This window comes from Ursus maritimus, unplaced genomic scaffold, assembly GCF_017311325.1.
Source record: "Ursus maritimus isolate PB19 unplaced genomic scaffold, ASM1731132v1 scaffold_25, whole genome shotgun sequence".
NCBI lineage: Eukaryota > Metazoa > Chordata > Mammalia > Carnivora > Ursidae > Ursus > Ursus maritimus.
In genome coordinates, this window is record NW_024425008.1 from 34,263,039 (window position 1) to 34,281,660 (window position 18,622).

At 42.0% G+C, this 18,622-nt stretch overlaps 1 protein-coding gene across 1 annotated transcript; it reads left to right on the forward strand.

Annotated features, from left to right (window-relative positions):
* Nucleotides 1-675: 675 nt before the first annotated feature.
* On the forward strand, nucleotides 676-18,441 carry ZBTB25 (zinc finger and BTB domain containing 25). The gene is made up of 3 exons (XM_040641800.1): nucleotides 676-781; nucleotides 14,176-14,355; nucleotides 17,223-18,441. The coding sequence occupies exons 2-3, from the start codon at nucleotides 14,183-14,185 to the stop codon at nucleotides 18,355-18,357; spliced, it is 1,308 nt and encodes a 435-aa protein (XP_040497734.1). The 5' UTR covers nucleotides 676-781; nucleotides 14,176-14,182; the 3' UTR covers nucleotides 18,358-18,441.
* The last annotated feature ends 181 nt before the right edge of the window (nucleotides 18,442-18,622 follow it).

Consider the following 18,622-nt stretch of genomic DNA (forward strand, 5'->3'; position numbering starts at 1 on the left):
GGACTGGGCTCCTCCCGACTCCCCAAGGGCAGGATGCTGTTTTCCCACTCCGTCCAGATGTCAGACCCCTGTCCCGGAGTGCTCAGTAGCTGGGCCTTCCCTCTCGGTTCGTCCCTGGCGTTCTGGGGGCGCCGGCACCCTCGCCCTGTCCCGTGCGCCGCCAGTCGGTCCAGGGTCGCCCATTCCCCGCGCTCCCCCCACTCCGCCAGCCATGGGCCTGTCCGCCTCTGGCCTTGAGTCACTTCCCCCGCCATGCCCCACCCCACCCAGCCCGCCTCCCCTCCCAGGCTCCAGCAGCTCAGCCTCCTTGGCCCCGCGCCCCCACCCCTCTCCCCGCGAACACGCGGGCTCATCCTTCCCCACCCCCACGCCCGAAGTGAGGCAGTGCTGTGCTTTTGCACACCCTGGGGAAAGTCCCCGGGTCACGCGGTTGTGTGTGGGGAGCCTGTGACGCTCGGGCTCGTCTCCGCGCTTCCGCCTACAGTGTCACGACTGAGGACCGTGGCGGAGGTACCCCGAGCGCTGGCCGACCCCCGCCGGGCCACTTGAGTAGGCGGGCGGGCGCGCACGTACGCACGCACGCACACTTCAGCCCCCGCGCCCCTCGTTCCCCGGCTACCAAGCGCGCGGTCACGTGGGCCCGTCGTGGGGCGGCAGGCGCGGGAAGCCGCGCGAGAGCGGGCCGCGGGGTGCGTGAGCCGGCGCCGCCGCGTGACGTGCGCGGCGCGGGAGCCGCCCCTCCCGCACGGAGGAGCAGGCTGGCCGCCGCGGCGGCGTCTGGGTAAGCGACGCGGCCCGGCCCCTGTGGGCTGCTCCGGGCTCAGTCCCTCCCGCCGCGAGCCGCCCGGGGCGGTGGCCTGCAGCTGCGCCGGTCGCGGGACAGATGCAAGTAGCTGGGGAGTGGGGTGTTTTGGTCCGTTTGACATGTCAATCAGGGCACAGGAGGAAAATGGCAACCGCGAGTGAGCACTGGGCCGAGGATGCCCAGAGCCGCCTTTCGCTGCTCGCAGAAGGCGGGTGCCGGGGCCTGACCCCGCGCGGGAACCCCCGACGGGCTCGCGGCGTTCCCCGAGCGGCCGCGCGAACCCTTCTCACAAGTGGGCGGGTCTCCTGGTGCAAACTGAGAGACGCTGCGGCCACTGTCCTCTCCCCCACCCACGTTTGTGATTACCCCGGTTCTAGGGCAGGAAGTTCCTCCTCCTCCATAATTCATTTCTTCCTTTTTTCAGATTATATTAATCTCATTCTGAGTAAATCCAGTTTTTCTTTTTAAAGTTTGCCCGATCTTTAACTGCTTCCCTAGCACTAGTTATTTGGAGAAATCAAGCTACTTAGGCAGCACCCAGCGCTGTACTTGGAATTTGACAGCCGCTAACATGTTTCATAAAGTAACGCCCATTTCCCCCCAGGAAATTACATTTGGCATTCATTCTCTTGAGACTCAAGTTTTTTGGCAAAACTGTTGATTCTCACAGGATTTTGACAAGTGTGTAAAGTACACTTTGGGATGACAGATTTTAAAGCTGAAAGGGGCCTTACAGGAAATCTAGTTCATCCCTGTTTTACAGATGAAGACACCCGGCCTAAGGAACGTGTAGCTTGATCGAAGCCCTACACCTTTTGAGTAACTGGACTCCAGGGCTCCAGCCCTTGATTATTGGGCTCTCCACCACACCAGGAGTGCAGTGCCAGTTTAACTCACTCACTGTAGAGACAGTCGGCCAGAGGTGATTATACTTGGCTTGATGCAGATTATTGAGAAACCAGGCTTGGCCATTGTGTGATAGCTCTGGTATTTTAAGGAATGGGGTTGGCATTATCTTTAGGTGGAATAGATTGCCTGTGATGTATGTTGGGGCTCAAAGCCGGTCTCCTCCAAAATTCAGCCCTACTCTGTAAGAATAACCAACATTTGCAGCACTGGTTGCTTCCTTAGGTTAAGGCATCAAAGTTCTCTTTAGCAATCTAGATACATTTTGATTAAGGGTAATCTATCCATTATCAGAAATCAGTTCCTTAATAGGGAGCAGGATACTGGCATAGCACTCGGCATAGATTAGTTCTGATGGCTGGGAGGTTATCAGGAAGGAGTGGAACATCACAGGGATGGTCAGCAACAAAGCAGGGAGGGGCCTCACATGACTTGCTCTATGTTTTTGCCCAACCCTTCCCTGAATGTCTTATTTGGAGGTAGTGGAGATGGATTCTGCTCAGGTCGTTGGCTGCTTATTGAGTGCCTGCAGTAGCTAGCCACTTGCATAGATGAATTTTGAGTACTTGACAAAACAGGAGGTAGTCTTGTCTCTATGATACAAACAAGGAAACAATCAGAGATTTACCTGGCTTCTATGATGCTGTCATTTGCAGTAGAATTCAAGGCTAGATCACTTATCTCCCAAGTCCAGTCAGTGCACTTTTGCATTGTATCTTGCTACCACTTCAAGCCAGGAAAGAGATGAGAGAATCGCCTGTGGCTGATTTATTGGCGCCTGTGGTTGCCCAGAGAGGCTGAGCAGGACTTTCAGCTGCCCTCTTTGCCTTAGAAAATGGAGCTGTGTGCTTCCACCCTATCTCCTGAGGGGAATGCGCAGGAGCCAGGCTGTCTAGCTGGGGAGGAGGGGCCCAGGAGTCTTGGCCGTAAAATATCCTGGCAAGGGCAGTGCTGGGAAGTGTTGCATAATGCCCTCCCCACCACTGAACCAAAGTGATTTATTTACTATGGCCCGTAGGTGGTGCTTGACCATCTTAAAGAAAAACTTGTACTTTTTTGTAATAATAGGGCCAGAACAGAGTTGGGGGTTTTATATTATTGCAGGGTTTTTTTCTTGTCTTAAAAAAGCAGTGCAGGTGCTCTTATCTTGATAAATTATAAAGTACTTGCACACCACTTCCTGTGCCCCCTTTCTGCTTATTTATTCCAAATTGCATGTGAACTTCAATCCTTTGAGAGGAGAACGCTAAGAAAAGTGCTACTCCAATTTATAGTTACAGTGCAGGTTATGGAGTCAGACCTAGCTTTCGATCCTCACTTTATACTATCTGCTAGTTGTGTGTTCGTTTTTGTTTTTGTTTTTAATTTGACAGAGAGAGACAGCCAGCGAGAGAGGGAACACAAGCAGGGGGACTGGGAGAGGAAGAAGCAGGCTCATAGCAGAGGAGCCTGATGTAGGGCTCGATCCCAGAACGCCGGGATCACGCCCTGAGCCGAAGGCAGACGCTTAACCGCTGTGCCACCCAGGCGCCCCTAGTTGTGTGTTCTAAGCCCACGTTTTTCCTCATCTGTAAAATAGAAATAAAAATAATACATGATCAAGGTGAGGACTAAAAGAATGTACATAGCACTTAGTACAAGTGCTTGCATGTAGTATTTACTCATTATAATAGTAGCTATTTTAACTAGAACAGTATTATTTCCTCCAGGATAGGAAAGATATTGCTACTTGAACTCGCTTAGGGAGAGTAGAGGAAGAGGACAGTATTTGAAACAAACATCAGTTTCAGGATTAGTAATTGAATTTATTCACACATCTGCTTTCCCTTTGCTTGCAGGAATTTTTCTCTTTTTTTTAATCTTATCTGAAGAAAAAGTGTCTATATTATTGTTAGTTATTTTTGAAATTTTTCTAAATCATTTCTTACCTGTACATATCAACTGTACAATGACTTTTTGTTCTTTGTGAAAAACTCTAGGCACTTTAAGCAAAGGGCTTCATTAACCCATCTGGATAACGTGTTTGTGGAACATTCTGTGGCAAAGGAAGTATTGGTTCACCTATATTCAGAAGTTATAATTATTCTTGTTTGTACTGTATTCTAGGTCTATACTAGCATTGTCGTTATCCAGCTTCCGGCTGTCCTTTGAGTACCTTATTTTGTCTTTCAGAAATGCAGTCATTAGTATTATTTTTTGGTGGTCTAAGAAGAATTGTTTATTTTCCTTCACAGGGTCTGATTTTTTTAAGGTTCACTAGCAATTTGCGCTCACCGGTGTTAGCACTCTTGTTTGCCTGGTGCTGCGGCTTTATCAGGCATCCCACATGTTGGTTAGATGGTTAGAGATGTAGTAGGCTGGCAACAGGCAGGCCCCAAACTAACGTTTCCCTGTTCCGTTAAAGGTTTCTAGAGCATAACTGCTCTTCCTGTGTCATCGACCACGTCTGCTTCCTACCCTCTTCTCTAATATTTTCAGTGATTTTTGTAAGCAGATGCCTAGAATTACTGCACATTTTATCTCAATATTTTCAGATTTGCGATTTCCGTATCATCTTCAGATGTTATGAAAATAGGCATAATGGTGTGTGAGAGTAAATACCTCTTTTTCCTCAATACTTTTTTAGAAGAAGTCTGAAAATGGTATGTTCCTCCTCTTCCCCCAGTGTCCAATTTACTGGTTTGAGAGCACTTTTGTTTCTTCAGATCTGGCTACTTTTTTTTTTTAAAGTTACAATTGGAATTACAATAGTTGATTTTTGTTCATTTAATGTAATTGGTATAATTCCCACATTTTGAGCATTTCTTGTAAAATTGCTTCTTTTTCTCTGTAATTTTACAGTGTGAAATATTCTCTTCGGTTTCCTTGGTTCCCTTCTAACACAGTGGTTCTTGACTGAGGCATCATATTAGAACAACCTGGAGAGCTTTTTAAAAAAGGATCTGAGGCTCACTCAGCAATTCTGTTTGGCTTGGTCTAGAGTAGGACGCAGGCATCAGTACAACTCTGCATTGAAAGTTTTGCAGTACAGTCAGTGATAAGAGCTACTATTCCATGATAAAATGATCTCTGCAAACATTCTTTCTCTAGGTTATAAAATGTTAAACCTCCATAATCATGTGAAAGTACCATTAAAAACTTAAAATCATTGTATAAAGTCTGTTATCACGTGGTACTTTTAATATTTCTGCTTTTACCTTTGTATTTATAGCCATGGGTAAGTATCTCAAAAAAGCTGTACATATTCCTCTGCCAACTTTTCTGTCTCCTTGTCTTAATGATAATTTAATAATAAAGTCACAGTGGTAGGAACCACAGAGAAAAATCTAAAGACTGTTTATTTTCTACAGGAACAGATGTCTTACTCCTTTTGTCCCATTTTTATTAAAGATTCTACAGCCTGAGAGAATGAAAAGCTGTGTATTCCAGGACATCATCTGGCTACCATAGATCTGAGAGTCCAGTCTAACTAATACAAAAGATTTTTTTAAATAAGTAAAAATCAAAAGATGTTAAATATCAAGTTAACTTTGAATTAAACAACAATGGATACTGATATAAAGCTGTTCTAGTTTACTTAGTTTGAGCTAATCCAGAGTTAATGCAATTTAGTTAGTAAACTAGGTTTTGTAGTCTCTCTTAAATATCAATACTAATTCTATTATTACAGTATAAAATACCACTTCGTTAATAGATATAGCATATTAAGATGAAGCACTTTTATTTTGGCTCTTGTATTTGTAAATGTAATAAAATGATAAATTATTTTTTTGCAACTTCTCTCACATCCTAAAATTTCCACCCAAAATTCTTTTCTTTTTTTTAAGGTTTGATTTATTTGAGAGAGAGAGAGAGAGCATGATCAGAGGGGAGAGGGAGAAGCAGGCTCCCCACTGACCAGGGAGCCGGACGTGGGGCTCGATCTCAGGACCCAGGATCATGACCTGAGCGGAAGGCACATGCTTAAGCATCTGAGCCACCCAAGTGCTCCTCCACCCAAAATTCTTAAATAAAACTTCTAAGATCTTTCTGTATGCCTAGGAAGCTTTAACTATTCCACATACTAGAGAAAATAATATTGATGGTCAAAGAAATGATGAGCAAAGGCTATATGAAAAACCTTGCTAATAAATTTGTAAAGTAGGTTATATTAGAAAATGTTTTTAATAATTTTGTGATGGATTGGCTGTATTGACATAAAATCTGGTTGTGTTGCCTTAAAACCTCAAAGGTCTATTATTATACAAAGAAGTTTGAGTGAACCTATTATGTATCTAAGTTGTGGGTTTTTTTTTCTTTTAAGCATATCTGAATTCGTTTCATTTTATAAACTTGGAAAAATTTTCCCCTTATTCGATTCAATATATTTGCAAAATCTGCCATCATATATACGTTAAAAGTTTTAGATGGGGATTTTGAAGAAAGGGCATGAGTTAAAAGTCAGACTTGAAGTACTACCAGCACATTTAATGGCTAGTTTTTTGACTAGGGTACCTCTCCCACCTTCTCTGAGCCTATGGTTCCTCAGCTATAAAATGGAACTAATATCGTACCTGCTCTGTTACCTCATAGGATTAAGAAAAGATAGCATAGGGCAGAGATTCTCAAAGTGTGGCTCCGGACCCCCAGAGGTTCCTGAAACCTTTTCAGGATCTACGAGGTTCTTGCTTTTGCAAGGCCAAAATCTCTTAATATACTTGAATCAAAACAACTTGTAGCAACAGATTGAACACAGAAGCAAAGAACCCAGCTGTATTTTTTAAAGCCAGGTATTAAAAGAGTACTATAAAATATAAAACAATGCTACTCTTCCCACTTACAAAATATATGTGGTTAATTTTTAGAAAAAAAGTTTATGTTTAAATATATAATGGGTTTAATGTTATTTTAAATGAATTAAAAATTTTTAAATGTCTCACTTTTAATTTTTTATATGGTGAATATTGATAAATACAACCCACATAAGCAACAGCTCTTTGCAGTCCCTAATGCTCTTCTTAAGAGTGTAAGTGGATCTTGAGGCCAGCACTTTTAGAACTGATAAAGGGTAATAATGGCAGAGTAGTTCTTATTGGGACAATTCTGAACTAGAAACTACATTTGACTCTTGAACGGTGTGGGGATTAGGGGAGCCAACCTCCCTGCACAGTCAGATATCTGCATTTAACTTGACAACCCCCTCTCCAGCCTCCTAAGCTTAACTACTAATAGCCTACTATTGACTGGAAGCCTTACTGATAGCATAAACAATCGATTAACATATTTTGTATGTTACATGTATTATATACTGTATTCTTACAACAAAATAAGCTAGATAAAAGAAAATGTTATTAAGAAAATCATAAGGAAGGGGCACCTGGCTGGTTCTGTAGAGTATAACTCTTGATCTCCGGGTTCTGAGTTCAAGCCCCATGTTGGGCCTAGAGCTTACTTAAAAAAAAAAAAAGAAAAGAAAAAGAGGGGCGTCTGGGTGGCACAGCGGTTAAGCGTCTGCCTTCAGCTCAGGGCGTGATCCCGGCGTTATGGGATCCAGCCCCACGTCAGGCTCTTTCGCTATGAGCCTGCTTCTTCCTCTCCCACTCCCCCTGCTTGTGTTCCCTCTCTTGCTGGCTGTCTCTGTCTCTGTCGAATAAATAAATAAAATCTTTAAAAAAAAAAAAAGAAAAGGAAATCATAAGGAAGAGAAAATACATGTGCAGTACTATACTGTGTTTATCCAAAAAAATTGCATATAAGTGGGCCCATGCAGTTCAAACTGATGTGGGTCAAGGGTCCAACTGTATAAACTTGAAAAAAAAAACTTTAGAAACTACCAGATGGCATTTGAAAGTGACAAAAATCAGGCAGAAACTGGAATGAAGTCTACACTTGGAAGAATGGAACAACAGCGGATGAGTTTCCATTTTTTATGGCTTTTATCGTGAGAGAAGTCTCCAGTTGGTGACAGGAGGAGTTGGCCCAACTTAGGTTAATAACCTGTAATCTTACTTGCTTGAAGAAAAGAAGACAGAGTTTAGAGTGACCACACAGCTGGAAAGAAAAGAAAAATCCTGGAAAGGATGCTGGGGGAACCCCAAATACTGTGTATGATTCAGCTTGACTCTCTTGCCAACCCCTAAACTTACACATGTTGAGCCTCCATACAGCACACCAACAGCCAAAACAACTGAACGAAACAGGAGGCAGAATTTGGAGTTTAAGTCCAGCCAAGTTAATTGTAACAACAAAGCAAAAACATCAGTACTTTTTGGAAGTAATATTACAGAATCTAGAGTCTTTACCACAGTAAGCACAATGTCTAGGATATTGTCCAAAATGAAACAGGAAACTATCACCCTAATCAATGGGGATTGACTCCAAAATGACCCAGAGGTTGGGACTGGCAGGGAAGATTTAAAGCAGCTATTATAACTACGCTCAAGAATGTAAAGCAGAATAAAGTGGTAATGTCAACAAATAGGAAATCTCAGCAGAGAAATAGAAACTAAAAAGGAATGAGATGAAAATTTTAGACCTGGAAATATATCTGAAATTAAAAACTCACTGAATGAGTTTAACAAAAATGATAGAGTCAGTGAACTTGTAGCTTAATAGAAAGTACCTCATCTGAAACAAAAAAAAATTTATTAAATCTCTTTTTATGCCTTCATTTTTTTTTTTTTGAAGATTTCATTTATCTATTTTAGAGAGAGGCTCCATGAGGAGTGTGGAGCCTGACATGGGGCTTGATTCCATGACCCTGAGATCACAATCTGAGTGGAAACCAATAGCCAGACACTCCACGGACTGAGCCACTCAGGCACCCCTGAAACAGAAAAATTATTTTATGTGAAAGTTTTGTATAAACTTCATCACTATATATTAGCATCAGGCATTGTTACCCTAGGTTTCCTTCAAGGTCTAAACAGCTCTTCGCTCTGCATATGGACTGACTTCATAGTGTATGAATTGAAGCCATCTGCGGAGTACTCTCAGATTCTCTCCTCACTTGAGCCGTCTCCCTGCCACTGTCAGAAATCCCTCTCTTCTCCATGGCTAACTGCCACACTTAAACTTTTGCTTGTGTTCCTTCTGGCTTCTGGAGATTCCACCCCTCTTCAGCCTGAAAGTCTTCTGGGAGCTCCCTGTCATCAATGTCATATCCTATCTGTGCCTATCCTTTGTGGCCTCTGCTAATGTTCGCTTGCAGTGAGATATTTTGCTCTTGCTGCTTTCCCAGACTATTGTCAGAGGTCACTAGGAATCTTAGTCACCACGCTTGAGGTGTTTATAATAGGCTTCGTCCCCATGTTTCTCTGCAGTACTTTCCACCATTGGTGGACCACTCCCTGCCCAGGTTCTTGCCTTTCCTTCACAGCCCCTTGCTTTAAATCTTCCCTGCCAAACCCAGCCTCTGGGTCATTTTGGAGTCAATCCCCATTACTCTTCTTGTGTCTTTTCTGCGTTGAGGATTCATTCTTAGCTTTTTTTCCCTCTTATTTCACTCAATAGTCCCATCCACTCCTGTGTAATTACAGAGGACTTCCTCTCCCTATCTAGCCCTGATCTCTAGAGCCCCAGTCCTGCATAGTGTCTCCATTGATCACTAAACATTACTCAGATGTCCTGGAGTGAGCACCTCGAACTCACTGTATCCAAAATGAAACTTCTCTTTTATGAAGCCGGCTTCTCTGCCTCTTCTCTGGAGTTCCGGGACCCTGCCTTTATATTGATACCTAACACATGATAGTTACTCTGCAAATATGACCTGAAGGGATGAATGAATTCTTCCGGTTACCCACGCTGGAATTCTGAGACTTGCCTTTGACCTTGTCTTCTCTGTGGCAGGCCACATCTACTCTGGCTGCCAAGTCATGTCAGTTCTACATCTGGTGTATCTCTTGTATTCCTTCATTCCCTCTGCCATTACTTGGGTGTTGTGGTGGACTTCTTGCTGGTCTTTATTTTTCCATACCTTTCCCTTGTTAATCTTTTTTTTTTTTTATGTATTGCTACTAGAGCAGTCTTGACTCAGAGGCCTGGTGATGGTGATGATGATGATGATTGGTATTTACTGAACACTTACTGTGGGCGTCACTCTTCCTATGTGCTTATATGCATTATCTTATTAAATCTATGTAACAACCTGTGAGGTAGATACTGTTATTATCCATATTTTACAAGTAAAACCAAGGACCAGAGAGGTAAGCATCTTCCTGAGATCACACAGCTAAATGACAGAATTGGAATTTTAATCCAACCTAATTCCAGAGTCCAAGCTTTAACTACTGTTCACCCTCCTGCAAAAACATCTTAACACCATTCATTTCAAACACTGGAGTACCTTTCAGTTTTACATTCGGTACCCTGTGTGAGCTGACCACATCTCTTGTTACTCACTTTTGTTTTTTCTATGCCAAGCTGAATTCTTCAGTTACCTATATATTCACATTCCTCCCTGTAATTTTATTCATTGTATTTTTTCCTGCCTGGAATGCTATGTTCACCTTCTGTCTGTTCATCTAAATCCAGTTCAGAAGGCTTATTTTTCATTGGGTTGCCTGATATTTATCTCCCCCTCATAGCATGTTCTCTGAACTGATCTTATGACATTTCCCACTTTTTACGTCATATCATAATTACAACTTTTCATGTTTTGTCTCCCTATTAGCCTGCAATCTTCTTTAAAAATTTTTTTAATTTAAATTCAACTTAATTAACATATACTATATTATTATTTTCAGAGGTAGAATTCAGTGAGTCATCAGTTGCATAAAACACCCAGTGCTCATTCCTTCAAGTGCGCTCCTTAATGCCCACCACCCTGTTACCCCATACTGCTCCCTCCAGCAACCCTCAGTTTGTTCCCCATACTTAAGAGTCTCGTATGGTTTGCCTCCCTCTCTGTTTTCCTCTCATTGTATTTTTCCTTCCCTTCCCCTATGTCCATCTGTTTTGTTTCTTAAATTCCACATATGAGTGAGATCATATGGTATTTGTCTTTCTCTGACTGACTTAGTTTGCTTAGCATAATACTCTCTAGCTCCAACCACATCATTGCAAATGGCAAGATTTCATTCTTTTTGATGGCTGAGTAACATTCCATTCTTCTATCCATTCATCTGTTGGTGGACGTCTGGGCTCTTTCCGTGTTTTGGCTATTGAGGACCCGGCCGCTGTAAACATTGGGGTGCATGTTAGCCCGCAGTCTTCTTGGTTGCAGCATGTATTTTTCTTCTGTCCCAAGGCCTTGTATAATGCATGCTTTCAAATAATTTTTTCTTTATTAAATTTCTCTTCAAAACGTGTTCATTAAATGAAGAATTTAACTGTTACTCATAGACCACTTAACCACAAGATTTTTGTATATGTGGCTTTTTAGTGTGCCCTTTCTCATTTCCATGTGGTTCAATAGATCATTATACTAATGTACTATATGTATATGTATGTAGATAGATCTGGTGAAAATGTTTATGATATGAGGTTTGTTTTGTTTTTCTCTTAACAATTTGTAAGCCCAGTTTAATTTCAATTTGAACCATTTCATTGAATCTAAGACATGTTTTTCACATTGTGAAATCTCTAGCAGTTTTATTTTGGTTTTTAAACCTCTCTATAATAAATTCGTGGTGTTTTAGAATCCAGGTTATGCAGCAAATACAATAAATAGTGACTTTTAGTTAAATGGCCTTGTGGAACAATACTCAACAATTTGGAGTTTGGTTTAGGCTCAGGTCTCTGTAGGTTCTGTTATCTTGTTACTTCTCATTTCATTATGGCTTAAAGGCTTTTAAAATGAGATGGTAAGGAGTAAGAGTTTTGTTTTTATTTATTTTTTAATTGGGGGAGGTTTGGGAGAAACTTAATGTTTGAGTAAGTAGAATTTTAAAAAGTAACGTATGAATAGAATTAAAAGCAGCAAGTTGCAGGATTCTTAAAGTACAATATTATTTATATAAAATTTTAAAATATGCAAAATAATACCATACCTTCTTAAGGGATACGTACAGATGCAGTAAGAACACGACGATGTTATAAGACAGTCATAAACACCAGAGTCAGGATGGTGATTACCTTCGGAGGCAAGGTAATGGGTAGTTAGAATGAGGGAGAGATGGTAGGGGGTCTCTACCACATTTGTAATGTTTACGTTATGTGCTCGGGGGTGGCTGGCTGGCTGCACGTTTGTCACATTGATCTCTGTACCTATTTGTCTGAAATACTTCATAATTTTTAGAAGTGAGGGGAAAAGGAATACATGTTGGAATGTACTTACGACGTTAAACCTCAATAAAAAGATTTAAGCTCAGGACACATGGGTGGCTCAGTTGGTTAAGCATCCGACTCTTGAGTTCAGCTCAGGTTGTGATCTCAAGGTCCTGGGATGGAGCCTGACATCAGGCTCCACGCTCAGCATGGAGTCTGCTTAAGATCCTCTCCCTCTCCCTCTGCTCTGCTCCCCACCCCCAGCTCGCTCGCTTGCTCTCTCAAAAAAAAAAAAAAAAAAAAAAGGATTTAAGTTTAAACAGTACAAATCCCCTACCCTGCTCCCTTGTTTCCCTCACAGAAGTAAACATTTTACTCATTTCTTTGACCCTTTCCAGAGATGTGTACATAAACAATATATTTCTGTATAAATTAAAAATAACCACTCCACCCCTTTTGCATAAATAGTAGTCTTCTCTGTACAATTTTATGCTTTGCTTTTTTTAATTAATATATCTTGGATATTATTTCATATCAGTAGATTAAATATGTAGGTTTTTTTAAAAGATTTTATTTGTTTATTTGACAGAGAGAAAGACAGCCAGAGAGAGAGGGAACACAAGCAGGGGGAGTGGGAGAGGAAGAAGCAGGCTCCCAGTGGAGGAGCCTGATGTGGGGCTCGATCCCATAACGCCGTGATCACACCCTGAGCCGAAGGCAGACGCTTAACGATTAAGCCACCCAGGCGCCCCTAAATATGTAGTTTTAATAAAAATAGATTTAACCTTTTATCGGTAATAATTACCTTTTTGTTTACCAGTTATAGCCTAGACTTTATCCATTAATAAGTATTTGTTTCTGTGTCAGATTTGTGTAAGCAAATTAAGCAGCAGGAAATCTGGGTTTCTCCCTAATTCCTCTCTCCAAACATTCTTGAGGCTTCCCAGGTGTCTTGATGCCTGACCTTTCCCTAGGCATCTCCAGTTTGTGGGTCATGTTCTCTCTGGGAAGTGGAAAGGGAGGACATTTGGGTTCTGGAGCCCAGTGTCCAGGTTTGAGTCCCTTGCTCTGCCACTTCCTAGCAGTGTGACTTGAGTAAATTAACTCTTTGTACAGTTTCTTCATCTGTAGATGCACTAAATATTCCCTTTCTGGTATAGTCATATTGAGAACTAAATGAGTGAAAAGTGCCTGACACACAGGAAGCACTGTAAGTGTTAGCTAGTTTTATTATATTATTGATCACTCAGCTGTCTGCTGCCCGAGCTGTGGCCAACCTCCAGACAGCTCACCCCACACTCTGGGCAATGACCTCCTTAGACTTTGGTCTCTGGCTAGTGAGGACACTTCATTCTCTTTTTAAGAAACTGCTCTTTTAGAGAAGGTTCTCCCAGCTGGCCAGTGATGCCCTTCATACCACAGCTGCCTTCTCCTTAAGGCACGGGGGCTGTCTACACAGTTGGGGTGAAGCAGAGCCTCGCATCTGCCTGGAAGTCTGGCACTCTCGAATGCCCTTGCTGCTCACGCTAGACTTCTCTGCCACAGTTCTTCTGCATGTTTTTCCTCATGCCTGATTTCTCCCCAGACCAGTGGTCCCATTCTCTATTGTTCCTTCAGGGGCCTCCATGCTTCTATGTGTCTGAATCCAGTTAATATCAGGGTGGATGCTCTTTCCGCTGGGTTCCCGGGCCCCATGTAAATCAGGGGATGGGGCTTGGTATCTATTTTAAGGGCTCCTGCACATACTGTGACTGATACGTGTCCGAAACATATTGTACGATAGTTAGGAGGCCAGTGTCCCCTAAGCACACAGAGGACCCCCGCGGAGCAGTGACAGCGCCAGCCCAGCCAGGACGGTGATACGTTATGAACAGTTATAGCGAACATTTGAATAGCAGTTTCCATTACAAAGTGCTTTTCACATAACTTACCTCGTTTAGCTCTGAGGAAGGGGTCAGTATCTCATTCCCATCTTCCAGTGAAGAAACAGGACTAGAAACGTGGTCACATAGATCGAAAAAGGACAGGTCTTCCTTTTGCTTCTGTGTCACTCATACCAAGCTACCTTCTTACCGGATGAAAAAAGAGCATATTTTGCAGTTTTAGCAGAATTGATATTTTTATAATGAGAGGATTTAATGTTAGCTAGGTTTGGGGTGAAATTAACAGTATAAAAACTATTGAATAATGTCATTTAAATTTAGGCCTCCTTGTACTCTGTAGGTTTGTGTGAACTGTAGCTAAGTTTGTGAAAAAAAAAAAATTGTCCTTTTTCTCAGAGCCACAATGGACACAGCTAGCCATAGCCTTGTCCTTCTGCAGCAGCTGAACATGCAGCGAGAATTTGGTTTTCTGTGTGATTGCACAGTTGCCATTGGAGATGTTTACTTCAAAGCCCACAGAGCCGTGCTTGCTGCTTTTTCTAACTATTTCAAGATGATATTTATTCACCAAACAAGGTAAGGATGTGCTTTTGTAAGTCAGAGGAGTTTTTAATGTGCTATAGCTAAGCCTTATTGTAATATCATTTGGGGGAGGCTTTGTTATGGGGTCACCTTAAGAAATAAAATTAATTAACTCATTAATTAATTTATTTATTTTGCACATCCAGTAATTCATCTCAGTGTGTAGGATCCATGGTGGAAGATAAAAATGCAAACAATAATAGCTAAAAGTTATTGAAGGCTTATTCCATACCCAAGCACTAAGTATTTACCTAATGTACATTCTACTGTTATCCATACTATTTTAGAGAAAAGGAAACTGAGACTGAGTCAAGGAACTGGCCCCTCCAAGATTATACAGCTAGTAAGTTATCCTCAAATGCAGATCTGTGCTCTTAAAGATCTATGTTCCGACCCACTAAGCTGTCGATATCTATTCTATAACACTTTCATAGCAAGGGTGTAATGTCATAATTTTACCCTTATAGTCCATATTACAGTTCAAAAGACATTTGTTTCAAATACTTTGTTCAAGAAGTGTTTTGATTTTTTGAATGAGGGTTATCCCAACACGATGGGTATGTAGGGAGTGGGCAGGAAATTCGTAGTCAGATTCTGAGCTCTTAAAGAATAGCTTTAATCCATCCCAGGTTGAGGGTGATAGAGTTCTGTATGTTTTTTTAAAGGACCTTGTATGAGATACTTAGGAGTCTAGTCTCAGTTACACACTTTCATTTACCTGTTCATTCATTTAAATATTTGTTGGGTACTTACAGGTCAGCACTCTGTTAGACCCTAGTAACAGGCTAGTAATGCTCCCTGTCCTCAAGGAGTTCATAGTCTAATAGAGAACACATGTAAAGAAAACAATTGCGACGTAATTGATCTGTCTGTGCCTCAGTTTCCTTCTCTGTAAAACATTGGCATAGTATGTATACTCACCCCATGGTGTTGAGAAGATTAAATGGGTTAATAATATTAAAATACTTAGAACAGAGCTTTGCACTGTCGGCTTCTGTTATCAAGAATTACTGTGACGCGTCTCTAATAGAAGTGCTGTACAAGGTAGAGTGGAGTGTCAGCAGCCCTATTTTGGGGAGGTTGGAACAGGCTTTACAGAAGCCCTGGATCTTGAAGGATCAGGAGGAGTTTTTTGGATATTTCAAAGGAATGCAAGAAGGTACATTTCAGGCAGAGGGAAAAAGTGCATGAAAACATAGGCAGATATGAACCGGGCTAGTACGTTCAGGAAACAGATCGGAACGGTTGGAATGCATGGCACGAAGTGGAGAGGAGGTTGGAGTGGGGGACATGTCATGGGTAGTGTCAATGTAGGAACTAGAATAGAAACAGTGCCCTCACATCAGTCTTGTAAGAGCTTTGAGTTGGTTCAGCTCCCCAAGCTCCTGCTGTATGCCAGGCACCGTGCTAAACAAAATCCAAGAGATACAAAGGTGTCAGGCCTGCTACGTGGTATCTCTGTGGAGCAACTGAAAATCCTCAGTGCACGGCTCTGTGCTGATATAAAAAAGCCCTGCCACAGACCCTGGAAGTGGGTGGGTGAGAGCTAAGAGTGAAACCCAAGAGGGAATCCTGAGATATGGGGACTAAAGAACTGGATTGCCAGCATCTGACACCCTGTGCGTTCCGAAGCAGATGGGAACGTTTGCTTCAGGGAAGGTAAGTCCATTGACTGGTGCCGTTGTTCCTGGCCATCCAGCACTTCCCTCGGGTTCTCTTTATCCTCATTTTGCAGGGTGTTCCTGATTTCTTGTTATGCTGTTATTTCTATGATCTGAATTGTAGATTCATATTTAAAAATTGAGCTTGGGTTTATTTTAAAGTTTTTCAAAGTTATACCTATATTCATTTGTGATTTAATGAGTAGATATATTACTATAGTTTGGAAGCCAAAATAAGATTAGTATAATTTAAATTCTAAATATTACCAATTTTAATAGATCCTTTTAAAATGTTCAATATTTTTTGTTTTGGTAAAATATATACAACATAAAATTTGCCATTTTAACAATTTTAATCCTACAATTCATTGGCATTAGGCACATTCACAGTGTTGTGCAACCATCACCACTTAACCATTTCCAAAACTTTGCGTCATCCTAAACATCAACTCTGTACCCATTAGGCAATAACTCCCTGTCTCTGCCACCCCACCCCAAGCTCCTCGTAAACTCTACTCTACTTTCTGTCTCTATGAATTTGCCTATTCTAGATATTTTTTATAAGTGGCATCATACAAACTTTGCCCTTTTGTGTCTGGCTTATTTCACTTACCAAACATTTTCCAGGTTCACCCATGTTGTAACATCATTCAGAACTTCATTCCTCTCTTTGCCTGAATCACATGCCACCGTACGGGTATGCCACACTTTGCTTATCCGTTCGTCTGTTGATGGACACTCGGGTTGTTTCCACTTTTTGGCTAATGTGAATAATGCTGTGATGAACATTGGCGTACAGGTGTCTGTTGGGTCCATGTTTTCACTTCTTTTGGTTATATATTCAAAAGGCTATTAAGTTCCTTAAAAGAGGAAGGTATCTGTTTTATTCATCATCTTTCTCCTCCCTGGCACCTAGTATAGTGCACACCACTTAGGAGTCACTAAATGTTGAACTAATCAGAATATCTGTGTATGTTTCCTGACTTCAGGCAGTAGGTTGAATACATGAAGACTTGTTGCTGGGCTGTAAAGCTGGTGTAATATGAATGTTTAATTTTCTGTTGATATGTTTTGTCAAGGCAGACTGCTAAGTCTGAACTTCTTAAGAAGAAATTGCATTAGCCTAAGACCGTATACTGCTAACTAAAAGGCCACCTGGTCATTTTATCTTGTGTGGGTCTGTTTTTTTGTTTTTAACAGTGAATGCATAAAAATACAACCAACTGACATCCAGCCTGACATATTCAGCTATTTGTTGCACATTATGTACACGGGGAAAGGGCCAAAACAGATTGTGGATCACAGTCGTTTGGAGGAAGGGATTCGATTTCTTCACGCCGACTACCTTTCTCACATTGCGACTGAAATGAATCAAGTGTTCTCACCAGAGACTGTGCAGTCCTCAAATTTGTATGGCATTCAGATCTCAACGACCCAAAAAACAGCTGTCAAGCCAGGGCTGGAGGTCAAAGAAGCTCCTTCCAATAGCAGCGGCAACAGAGCTGCTGTCCAGGGTGACCACCCCCAGCTGCAGCTCTCTCTTGCTATTGGGCTGGATGATGGCACTGCAGAACAGCAGAGGGCCCATCCTGCCGCCCAGGCCTTGGAGGAGCACCAGAAGCCCCCAGTGTCCATCAAGCAGGAGAGATGTGACCCAGAATCTGGGATCCCCCAGAGCCAGCCCTCACCCTCATCAGAGGTGACGGGCCCCACTTTCACCGAAAGCAGTATCAAAATACACTTATGCCATTACTGTGGGGAACGTTTTGATTCCCGTAGTAACCTAAGACAACATCTTCATACCCATGTGTCCGGATCCCTCCCATTTGGTGTCCCTGCGTCCATTCTGGAAAGCAATGACCTCGGTGAAGTGCATCCACTTAATGAAAATAGTGAGGCTCTTGAATGCCGCAGGCTCAGCTCCTTCATTGTCAAGGAGAATGAGCAGCAGCCTGACCACTCAAACCAGGGCGCCACAGAGCCTCTGCAGATCAGTCAAGTGTCTTTGATCTCCAAAGACACAGAACCAGTAGAATTAAACTGTAATTTTTCTTTTTCAAGGAAAAGAAAAATCAGCTGTTCCATCTGTGGTCATAAATTTCTCCGAAAAAGCCAATTGCTAGAACACATGTATACACACAAAGGTAAATCTTACAGATACAACCGATGCCAAAGGTTTGGCAATGCGTTAGCACAGAGATTCCAGCCGTATTGTGACAGCTGGTCTGATGTCCCCCTGAAAAGTTCTCGCTTGTCACAAGAACAGTTAGATTCATCTTGTGCCTTGGAGTCAGAGCTCACACAAGAAAATGTGGACACTATCCTGGTGGAGTAGCAGTTTCTCCTTCATGATTTTTATATACATTCTGAAAAAGAAAATTCACATGCATTTTTATTCATAAATTATTTTCCTTCTCAACTTCAATTAACTTTTTTTCTTGACCATTGATCCACAATTTTAAGGCTATATATATGAGGTCTTCTTATTGTAAGATATGTCATACATATGGCTATTAAAATGTAACCTTCAAATAGAGCTATGAACATTCATAAATCACAATTTAGAAATCAGAAATCAGGGGCGCCTGGGTGGCACAATT

What these genes read in the sequence shown, in the direction of transcription:
- ZBTB25 (XM_040641800.1), top strand. Translation starts at nt 14,183, where the DNA reads ATGGACACAGCTAGCCATAGCCTTGTCCTTCTGCAGCAGCTGAACATG. An exon ending in ATATTTATTCACCAAACAAG is followed by an intron (nt 14,356 to 17,222) that starts GTAAGGATGTGC and finishes TGTTTTTAACAG; the next exon opens with TGAATGCATAAAAATACAAC.